At 38.3% G+C, this 11,620-nt stretch overlaps 1 protein-coding gene across 1 annotated transcript; it reads left to right on the top strand.

The window, feature by feature from the left end:
• Window positions 1–675: 675 nt before the first annotated feature.
• LOC141085337 (chemerin-like receptor 1) lies at window positions 676–8,864 on the top strand. Its single transcript, XM_073570625.1, has 2 exons — window positions 676–706; window positions 6,822–8,864. The coding sequence occupies exon 2, from the start codon at window positions 6,857–6,859 to the stop codon at window positions 7,916–7,918; it is 1,062 nt and encodes a 353-aa protein (XP_073426726.1). The 5' UTR covers window positions 676–706; window positions 6,822–6,856; the 3' UTR covers window positions 7,919–8,864.
• Window positions 8,865–11,620: the final 2,756 nt, after the last annotated feature.

Below are 11,620 nucleotides of genomic sequence, written 5' to 3'. Positions count from 1 at the left end.
AACCTCACCAAAAACTCATAGTTGGAATGTTACTGATTTGACAAGTTTTGATGCATTTTTACGAAAATATGCAATTTAAAAACCTCACCAAAAACTCATAGTTGGAATGTAGCTGATTTGACATGTCATGATGCCAATCAATTTTTCCGGCCTGAATTCAGGTGAACTTGCCAAATTCCAATTATGTAGGATTTTCACTTCCTTGGTTGTGTCATGTATGAGAAAGTTATATTGTCAACCATGACAAACAAAAAACTGGTTAAAAAAAAAATACAACTGCTACAAGTGCTAAAATAGTAAAGCAAGCATAGAAAAAAAGTAAAAAAAAAAATATGGTGGAGCTGAATTTTTACACATTCTGCAATTTAAAAAAAAATTCACGGAATGAAAACATTACCTTATATGCACCTGCAAATAGTTTCAAAAATATTTTCAGGCTATCCGTTAAAAAAAACAAACAAACAAACAAAAACAAATAAAACAAGTTATAATTGCTAAAATCAAGCAGAAACCCAAAAATAATTCCTGCGGGCTAACATTGTCTTAGTGCTTAAAGGGTTAAGAGAAAAAGAGGATTTCCTCTGTCTTGGCAGTAAGTTTTTCGCTGACTCTGGATCTGATGTAATAACTTATGGCACAACACACTCCTATAAATTTCACGCCTAACTGGAGAATATTTTTAGATAGCGAAGAAGCTCAAAAGCAAGTAAGTAACCAATGTGTAAACCATGTATCAGGCAGAGAATGAGTAATGTTGGTGGAGTGGGCGAGAAGAAGACCCCGGGCTCACTATCCTGCTTTATCATGTGCCGTTATTACAGCCTCACCAGCAGCACAGAGGACGATATTGTGACCTGTGATCACAGAGTAGGTTTAGTGATAATTATGGATGTAACAAAGCAGAATTTGTCACTAAACTGTTTAGAAATAACACGACGTAGCCGGAAACAGATACCACGTACTGCTGTGATAAGGAGTTGTGCAAAATGACAAACCCAGGTTTGCTTCATGGTTCCTTTTGTATTTTTTATTTTTGTTTAATGTGAAAACTTTTTCTGGTTTGATGTAACGAAGCAAAATGGTGGTAAAATGTCTTAAACTTTGCTTCAAATCCACACGAGTTGTAAGTCCACTTGTAACCAGTCTGGGCAATGCGAGACAGGGAAGGGTAGAAAGAAAGGGATCTAATGTGTAATAAAATGTAACTATTATTATATATAGGAATTAAAAACCTTTAAATTGACATACAGTATATATCGGATCCCAGCTCTAGCAGTAATGTGATTATTACAGCTGCAATCCCCAAAATCCCGATAAATGTAAAATATGTTACCAACAGAAAAAGAGTTCCCTGACTATTGCCCCTTATAAATCATAAGTCAGGTTATTTTATCCCCATATCAGACTTATATTGTAGATTCATTGATTGTTGAGACTTTAAAAATTCTTCATCATGGATCTGTATGTTGACTAATGTATCGATTCGGTACAGTTTGAGTGACATGCAATGTAACATGAACTAATCACTCAACCCGATACCAGTCCTGTAGGTACGTTCCCAAAATGAGTTTTTGGCAAGTTTTCTGCATTGATCAAGTAAATTAGGCTACTTGGGTTTCTTCATTTTGTTTGCAAGTGTGTTTTTTTTTTTATTTGTGTTTTAATTATCAAAAACTCATTATGGCAACACAGCGTAAAAAAAAAAAATCGCCAGTAACGTAATTTATTTTCTGGGTGCCTAAACTTGCAGCATCAAAAAACTTGTGGGAACATAGCTTAAGTCAGTTTGATAAGTACAGTGTTTAGTGGACATCTAGAGGTGGTGGCTGCCTCCGTCGTTGGCTCAGCACTCTTCCTGTTATCAGTCTAAGGCTGGGGTCACACTAACCGACACAAAATATGGTCCGTATTTTACATGCGCAATACGGATGAATGACCCCTAAATAGTGCTCCGTATGTAATCCGTAAGCAAGATGTGGTCACATATTTTGCGCATATAAACATCTGCACGTAATCCATATGTAATCCGTATGCCATCCGTATGCCGAGATTTTCTCGCAGGCTTGCAAAATCGACATATAATGGAGTCCTATGACAGGTTTTCTAACACAAGCGAAAGAATAGATATAGACACATAGAATGCATATATATATATATATACACACACGTCATTGAGACACACATATATATATATACAGTATATATTTATATTTCACAGAGTTCTTCTTAGCAGAATAGTCGCTAATTCAATTGTCTGCTTCTGTCAAATCATTCCCCAACCCGACATGAAATGACACATGGTTTACAAGTTTCTGACTTTTTTCCCACGGTCATTAGTTCATTCTCAGATCAGCCGGAGACTCCCTCTGACGTCACTGAGGCTGCGCCGAGTCCCCGGCTGATCTGAGAATGAACTAATGACCATGGGAAAAAAGTCAGAAACTTTCCCACGGTAATTAGGTCATCTCCAGGCAGCCATTGAGGCTACGCAGAGCTGATCTAATTCATTCTGGCTGTAGTTTACAGTGAGGCTGGTCGCATTAGCACCGGTCCTCATTGTAAACTATTTAACCACTTGTGGAGGATTGCAGCGTGGGACATGACTGAGCAGTGGAGAGGTAAGGATATAGTTGCTTTTTTATGTTATTTTTTTTGCAGGTCATGGTTTTTTTGGGATTATAGATGCACCATTTCTGGGGTGTCTGGGGGCAGATTTTTGCAGCCGGGGGGGTGGGGTGTCAAAAACAATGTTCCCTTTCATGGCTATTAAACACTGCCCTCACTCATCTGCTTTACCTGTCTGGTTGACAAATTACCTCGGGAGCCCACGCCTTTTTTTTTTTTTTACAACGAATTAACCCCTTAAATTAACACCTACACCTCCCAAATTTTACACATCAACCCTCATCTCATTACTAGTGAAAGATATATAAAAAAAACATGAAATGAAATGGTTTACTGTATGTAAACCATCTGTCATTTCATGTTGGGTTGGGCAATGATTTGACAGAAGCCGACAATTGAATTAGTGGCTATTCTGCTATGAAGAACTCTGTGGAATATAAATATATATATATATATATATATATATATATATATATATGTATATATATATATATATATGTGTGTCTCAATGACATGTATATATATATATATATATATATATGTATTCTATGTGTATATATCTATTTTTTCATTTCTTTATTAAACCTGTCAGAGTGATTTTACTGTACCGCACACTGAATTGCAGGCTTTTCTAAAAGACACCGGGTGCATATTTCTCGCAAGTCACACGTGTGGTCCGTGTGTAATGTGTATTTTTAGCACACCCATAGACTTACATTGGTGTACTATGGGTGTAGTATGCTGACAATCACAGCATGCTGCGATTGGCATGGTCCGTACAATACGGACGAGAAATATACGGCTGATGGGAGCTGCCCCATAGAGAATCATTTGTCCGTGTGTAATGCGTCCTTGTAACGCCTCTCACTCGTCCGTATTCCTCTCTAGTGTGACCCCGGCCTAAAGCCGAGAAACTCGCACTAGTCTCACATGTTAATACCCGGCCCTCGGTAGCGGAGTGTGCGGCCGCATAGACATACATGCAGCCACACGCTTCTGTCCAAGTGCCGGGTATTAACATGCGAGACTTGTCGTGATCCCGACCTTAGGCTTTAGTCACACATCAGTATTTTATTTATATGGCAAAAACAGGAGTGTCTCCAAAGCACAGAACAGGGGCAATCATTTCAATTAGGGTTCTTACACATATTGTCTTTAGACACGTTTGCCGGTTTCGTCGATGTCATATGTCCGAACCCCTAGCAAAACGAGGTCCGGATATATGCACCAATGAGGCCATAGACATTATGCAGGGGGTTCGACTTGACCAGCAAGCGTGTCCCAAATTAATGTTTAATATTCAAATTACAAAAAAGTCTTCCAGTGCTGTGTGCTATTACATGGGTTGTCCGGTCTTAAGCTACAAGTCTGCAGTCACATACAGTGACTGCAGAACTTGTATCTTCTAGTAACATTTAGGCCACTTTTAAAAAATAATATAAAAAATTGTAAACATTAAAAGTAACCTTTACAACATCTATGTCTATGAAAACGGTAAATACTTTCTTCCTTTATATGTACCTTTGATTGCAGTCATGGGCATATTGAAGTGAAACCTCCACCAGAGGGAGCTGGTGAGGGAAGAGAGGTTACACACTATGGGTAGCAACATTGAGCAACAGCACAGGTAACGAGAGTGAATGGTCAGACGAACCGAGTCAGAAACTATCAGGAGCAGACGTACAAGAAGCAACAGCAATACACTTAGTCAAAATACCAAGCCGAGGGTCAGAAAGCCAAAACATGAGCACGGGGTCCAAAACGTGAGGCGAAATACGTGGTCGAGGTACAAGCCGGGGAATCAAATGCCAGAGAGGGAACATGGTAGCAGAGACGAATATCAAAAGACGGGGACAGAGATCAGTCCGGGTCATACACGTGGATACAAGTCAAAGGCAGGAGGATCACCAAGGTACAAGGGTCAGAGGCTCTAAACTGGAAGCTTGAGCTATCACTACCACTGGTCAGCAGGCTGTGATAGGCTGAAATAGCCCAGCTAGCTCCAGAATGAGGCTGAGCAGATTAACCCCCGCATGACAAGTTCAAAGTGAAGACAGCAGAAAATAAACTCCGGACTGGACCATGACACATATGAAGAATCTGATACATTTCTTTGCTGTCTCTTGCACTCTAGTATGCAACTTCTATGATAAATTACATTATTTCAAAAGTTATTTTCTTTTTACTTTTGTTTTTCATTTCTGCTTCACTTTTGTTTTACATTTGATTTAGATTAGAGCCTAGAATCTATATACATATAAAAACAAGTGTATGTGTATGTGTGTGTATCGACGATGATGTCATAATGGTTGCCATGGTGATGGTGATGACTATGATGTCATAATAGGTTGCTATAGCAACAATGTCATAAAGGTTGCCATGCAATCATGATGTCACAATTGGTTGCCATAGTGCTGATGATGTCATAATAGGTTGTAAGTCGACGATGATGTCAGAATGGTTGCAACCTATTATGACATCATAGTCACCATGGCACGGGACTATGGGATGGAGGATATGTATGATGGGTATATGGGCATGGGACTATGGGATGGAGGATGTGTCATGGGTATATGGGCATGGGACTATGGGATGGAGGATGTGTGATGGGTATATGGGCACTGGACTATGGGATGGAGGATATGTATGATGGGTATATGGGCACGGGACTGTGGGATAACGGATGTGTATGATGGGTATATGGGCATGGGACTATGGGATGGAGGATATGTGATGGGTATATGGGCACGGGACTATGGGACGGAGGATATATATGATGGGTATATGGGCACGGGACTATGGGATGGAGGATAATCATTATAATTTGTTTTAACTAACCACAGTTAGTTACTATGCCCGGGCAACACCGGGCTATTCAGCTAGTTATACATAATGTTCCATGATTGGTCTGACTAGTGATTTTTATCATTTGCTGCATAACTTGATCTTAGTTGTCTAGGCGACAGCCGCATGGCATTAAATACTACAGCTCAATTTGCAGGCCAGAAAATTTTTGCAACATTTCTGATGCCAGTATATGTCTTTTTTAAGAGCATATTCATATATATTTATCTCTTTTTTTGTAGATTTTGTTGTAGAAAAAAACATTTTGTTAGGACATTTTATTATATGAGGTTTATCTTTTAAGCATGTTGCCTTAACCTCTACAAAAACCATCATCTCAATTTCCGCTTTATCTAATAATTTCGCCATGCAGATGTTGGGTAAAAGCATGATTAGGAAAATATTTCAGTAGAAAACACCTTGCTCCATTATATTTCCTGAGTGGTCATTCTTCAGTTTTCAGGCACTATTTTTTCGCTGGAAAATTAGAACCTGAGAATTACTTTCACGAAAAATGGATGGTTGGCAAAATAAGTTTAGTTGAATGGATGTCCTCTGAAAACAAGTTATCATTTATATAAACTAGAGATGATAACTTAATAATCGGTGCGGGTCTCATAGCTGTGACCCACAAAGATCATCAGAGTGGTGCACTGTTATCACCCTTAGGTTGGAGTGGCAGTGCAGATGCTCGACCAACGCTGCTTAAATAATAATAATCTTTATTTTTATATAGCGTTAAGATATTCCGCAGCACTTCACAGTTTGCACACATTATCATCACTGTCCCCGATGGGGCTCACAATCTAATTTCCCTATCAGTATGTCTTTGGAATGTTGGAGGAAACCGGACTACCCGGAGGAAACCCACGCAAATACACAAACTCCTTGCAGATGTTGTCCTTGGTGGGATTCCAACCCAGGACTCCAGTGCTATCCACTGAGCCACCGTGCTTTCATTACCTATGGGGCTGCTGCTGATGGCATGTGGCTTTTTCCAGGAGGTCCTATTGTGAAGGAATGGAGCACCAGTTGGGCATCGAACCTGCCTATCCATATTCTCATGGTGAAAAATGTGCCATGTCAAGAATAAAAATTCCCATTACGATGACTGGTGCATGTCCCAGTAATCAGAGCCTGTAGATCACTAAGTTATCTCCTATCTTGGAGATATGTGATAACTTGTTTTCATAGGACAGCCCCTTTAATGTCTGTGTTTCCTCCATTATAAATACTGGATAGATAAAAGGGAAAACAATGTGATTCAATTCGGTGAAATTACATTGAAATGAATGATAAAAATTTGATTTTTAATTACCAATTGCACTAATTTTTCTCTTTTACATGTACAGCTTTTTGAACTGTTCTACTGTCTACCAGTGAAGTTATGCAGAGCATCACAACAGCATTTCCATTCTTCAATGTTACACTACCGAATGAAACTTCCGTCAATACCACCGATTCCTACTACGAAGAGATTGTATTGCATATTGTGGACTATTTCTCTTTGGTGATCTACTCTTTGGCTTTTCTACTGGGGACCATCGGGAATGGGCTGGTTATCTGGTTCTCAATCTTCAGGATGAAGAAAACGGTCAACGTTATTTGGTTCCTTAATTTAGCAATTGCTGACTTTGTGTTCACATTATTTCTCCCTTTGAGCATAATCTACCTGGCAAACAATTTCAACTGGCTCTTCGGAAACTTTATGTGCAAGTTGAACAGTATGGTGGCTTTCCTCAATCTGTATGCAAGTGTCTTCCTGCTTACCGCCATCAGTGTAGACCGTTGTGCCTCTGTCATCTTCCCAGTTTGGTGCCAAAACCACCGAACTCCAAAGCTTGCTTTATGTGTTGTCATGGCTGTTTGGTTACTGGCTCTTATATTAAGCTTGCCATACTTTATATTTCGAGATACCTTAAAGCCCCAGCATTATGACATCATTCTTTGCTATAACAACTTTAAATGTGGAGAGTCTGAAGACATTTGTATAGCCCGGCACAAAGCAACAGTCATATTTCGATTTTTTGCAGCATTTATTATTCCTTTCTCCATCATTGTCACATCTTACTCTTTGATTGCCTTTCGTATCCAAAGAAACCACATGACCACCTCTTCCAAGCCCTTCAAAGTAATCATCGCGGTGATAATTACTTTCTTTCTTTGTTGGCTTCCTTACCATATTTTCTCATTTCTGGAATTGCATTCAGTTTATCGGGATGATGGTTATCTGTCTGAAGAAGTATATCTTGGGTTGCCTCTAACCACCAGCCTTGCGTTCATGAACAGTTGCATCAATCCTTTCCTCTATGTTTTCATTGGTCGGGACTTTAAAGATAAATTCGGGAAGTCCATCCAATCCATATTTGAAAAAGCTTTCAATGAAGACTCAGTGCATAAAGACCTGAAAAGCAAGACCAAGTCTACGTCTGCATCCCAAATCCTCTGATCCACAGAGATGCCTTAAGATTTTAACTTTTTTTGGTTATAAAAGTTCTCGTACATGCAATCGACTGAACGATTGGTAAAATGGATTGTTAGAGGTCTTTTATTTAAAGTATTGAAACTTTGTTGTTTTATACTATCACATGGAAGAGTTGAATAGACCCTCACAAGGGAAAATCAAACTTAACCCCAATCATATATTGTAATGTATGCCTCTTTAATGACCTTACTCAATAGATCAAGGCAAGTTGTCCTAATAATTGGCTAGTTTAAAAAAAGTCTCCATTTTTGACCATATATACTTCTGATGATGAGCTCATAAAAGGGTATCCTGCTGCAAAAATTCAAATTAATAAGCCACAAATGATAAAAGAATCTGGCATCAAATGTTCAATTCTCCTACAGCACCACCGCAGAACAAGTGAAGTATTACAGAGTGTCCTTTAAAAATCAGTGCATGTATGGATGTGCTAGCTCCTTCCAATTTATTGATCCTTTTTGCTCTGGTTAATTGATAAAGGTCCCAAATAAGAACCTAAGGATGAATTAATACCAGTTACACTCCTCTGTTTGTACAACTATTATAAAAAAAGGGGGAGACAGAAGTGCACAATAGGGTCTTATCCAATGATATAAACGTTTCACAGATATGGATCCACTCACCTGGTTCAGTTGTGTGAAACACAACAACCATAAGCACAAATGGGTAGGATCCGATGAACTGCAGCAATCAGCCGGTCACTAGAATTGCATATATAGGAAGGAGAGAAGTCCGGCTTTCAGGATCGCGCTGTTCCAGTCCAAAGTTCACAAGGAGTTAATCCAAGGACCAAGCAGTGATTATAACTTTCTTTTTATTCCACAAACTCTACGCGTTTCGTGTACACACTGTACACTTCCTCAGGAGAAAAGTTACACTGGCATCACATTCCATTCTCCTTATATACTAACTCCCCCAGGAAGTGAGGTAGGTGCTCATTGCACTTAAAAAAAAAAAAAAAAATTCACACATAACTATCAACATAATGTAAAATCACAAAAATCACTAAAATTCATCTATAAAACACACTTCTATAAAAACACACATATGTAAAACTTCACACTAGAAAAATTGTAAAACATTATAATAAAATTATGATTATACTCAATAAAAATCTAAAATTCTTGGTACATCATATCAATTAGCAGAACAACATTCACAAATCTCTTATATAACCGCACTTATATTTTCCTTTCAGTATTAACCCTTCATTCAACATATTATACTTTTACTTTCCTTATATTTCAGGCAGATGATCATATATTAATTAATGAATGTACTCCTATGCGGATTTGATCCTGCACAGCAGACCCATGCTCTGCACTCAAGAAACTTTTCTGTTCTCTCAGCCAAAGGCTCCACATCTCCATACTGTAAACCACATTCGCATTCTATCAGATATATCACAAAACTACTTTTACAATTCAGGGCGGTATTACAAAAAACCAGGAGTCTTTAAATGTAATACCGCTCGGTGTCTGTGTTGTGGCATGATTATGCATAATATGACCACATTCAGATCAATTCAGAATAATAAGGTGTTTGATATAAAGTTTTCCCTGAATTGTAAAAGTAGTTTTGTGATATATCTGATAGAATGCGAATGTGGTTTACAGTATGTGGGTAAAACCACACAAGAACTGCATAACCGCATGAATTCGCACAGACACAATATAATTGAAGGTTTTATGTTCCATGGAGTATCAAAACATTGCACTATAAGACATGGGAAGAAACCATGTATTAAAGTGGCCCCAATTGATTATGTTTCAGAAGACACTGTGAACAGGCGTGTCATTCTGATGAGAAAGGAAATTTACTGGATTCATAGGTTGCAGACTCTGCAACCATACGGTTTAAATGAAATATCTGACATCTTTAAATAATTTTGGTGCTCTGCATAGTTGTCTGCTAAGGATTAGAGTAATATTGGCATCTGATAATTGTGTGATGTCCATGCTATAACATTACAGCAAGGGAATGATCATATCGCTAACATATAAAGAGATACAATCGGCGGCATTTTACTATGAATGGAATAGTTGGCTGGTGCCTTGAAAAGGAACTGACAGCTCTGGAGATGTGGAGCCTTTGGCTAAGAGAACAGAAAAGTTTCTTGAGTGCAGAGCATGGGTCTGCTGTGCAGGATGAAATCCGCATAGGAGTACATACATTAATTAATATATGATCATCTGCCTGAAATATAAGGAAAGTAAAAGTATAATATGTTGAATGAAGGGTTAATACTGAAAGGAAAATATAAGTGCGGTTATATAAGAGATTTGTGAATGTTGTTCTGCTAATTGATATAGATGTACCAAGAATTTTAGATTTTTATTGAGTATAATCATAATTTTATTATAATGTTTTACAATTTTTCTAGTGTGAAGTTTTACATATGTGTGTTTTTATAGAAGTGTGTTTTATAGATGAATTTTAGTGATTTTTGTGATTTTACATTATGTTGATAGTTATGTGTGAATTTTTTTTTTTTTCACTGCTTGGTCCTTGGATTAACTCCTTGTGAACTTTGGACTGGAACAGCGCGATCCTGAAAGCCGGACTTCTCTCCTTCCTATATGTACAACTATTATGAAACGCTTACTTGATGTAATGATGGAAAAAACATTTAAGCCTATAAACTTTTTTGCAACTTCTCAAAAGTGTACCATAAGTAAAGAAAGCAATGCAAGAAACTGTTTTAGGATCACCACACTTAATGCCAGTAAATATAGAAAAATATACTTTATTGTACACAAAGCCATGAGACACTACACACATTAAAAACACTTAAAAACATGACTAGGAACTAGTACAAGCATAGCCCCCACAATCAATAGTCATGATATTAATATAACAACTGTCTGCTTAACAAATTGCTAAATAACATGTGAATATACACGTAACACCAGTATGCTGCTGGGATAGGTCTTCTAATATGGAAAAAAATATATAAATTTAAATCAAGACAAAATAAGCAAAAGATAATAGTAGATAAACAATGATCCGGACCTAACCCGTGGTACTCTGCATATGCTAAGATGGAATACTAAAGCACATGGTGTACTAGACAGTCCTGAGTTTGCAAAAAATCAGCAGGATAATACATCACCGCAACTCAGTCCAGTAAAGTGTCAGACCATGGTCGCCCCGTCACCCATGTGCAGCAGTCAGACCGGTAAGCAGACAAGTGGCATGGAGAAACCCATGCGTTCCGACACTCGAGGTGTCTTTCTCAAGGTGAGTGTGCCAGATTCTATGTACCCTGAGTATTTATACTGAAATCATTACAAAAAGATAATTACAAGCTGGTGGCTGTCGGCAGGAGAGCGGTGTAGAACGGCATGATGGCGCACGGTGAGCTACCCGGAAGCGCTCACTCAGAGAAGGTCAAGAAAAGTAAGGCGCCTGCGCAAACAGCGTATCAGGCAGGACGCCTATATAGAAACTAAATCGCTTGCGTAACAGAGTATGCAGAGGTGTTTGCGCAGACAAAGTAACTCGTAGAGCAGCTTACGCCAGTATAGAGCGCTTAAACACTGTGTGTTATACAAGTATGATTGCGCAAATAGAGTACCCACACAACAGTCTACAAAGTAGGATAGTTGTAAAAAAGAAATGTATACAGTGTTAGCGTGCATTAGTGTCCAATATACATATAATACC

Source organism: Dendrobates tinctorius, unplaced genomic scaffold, assembly GCF_039654945.1.
Source record: "Dendrobates tinctorius isolate UK_male_01 unplaced genomic scaffold, ASM3965494v1 ptg000028l, whole genome shotgun sequence".
Lineage (NCBI taxonomy): Eukaryota > Metazoa > Chordata > Amphibia > Anura > Dendrobatidae > Dendrobates > Dendrobates tinctorius.
This window is presented reverse-complemented; position numbering and strand designations above follow the sequence as displayed.

What these genes read in the sequence shown, in the direction of transcription:
- LOC141085337 (XM_073570625.1), top strand. Translation starts at nt 6,857, where the DNA reads ATGCAGAGCATCACAACAGCATTTCCATTCTTCAATGTTACACTACCG.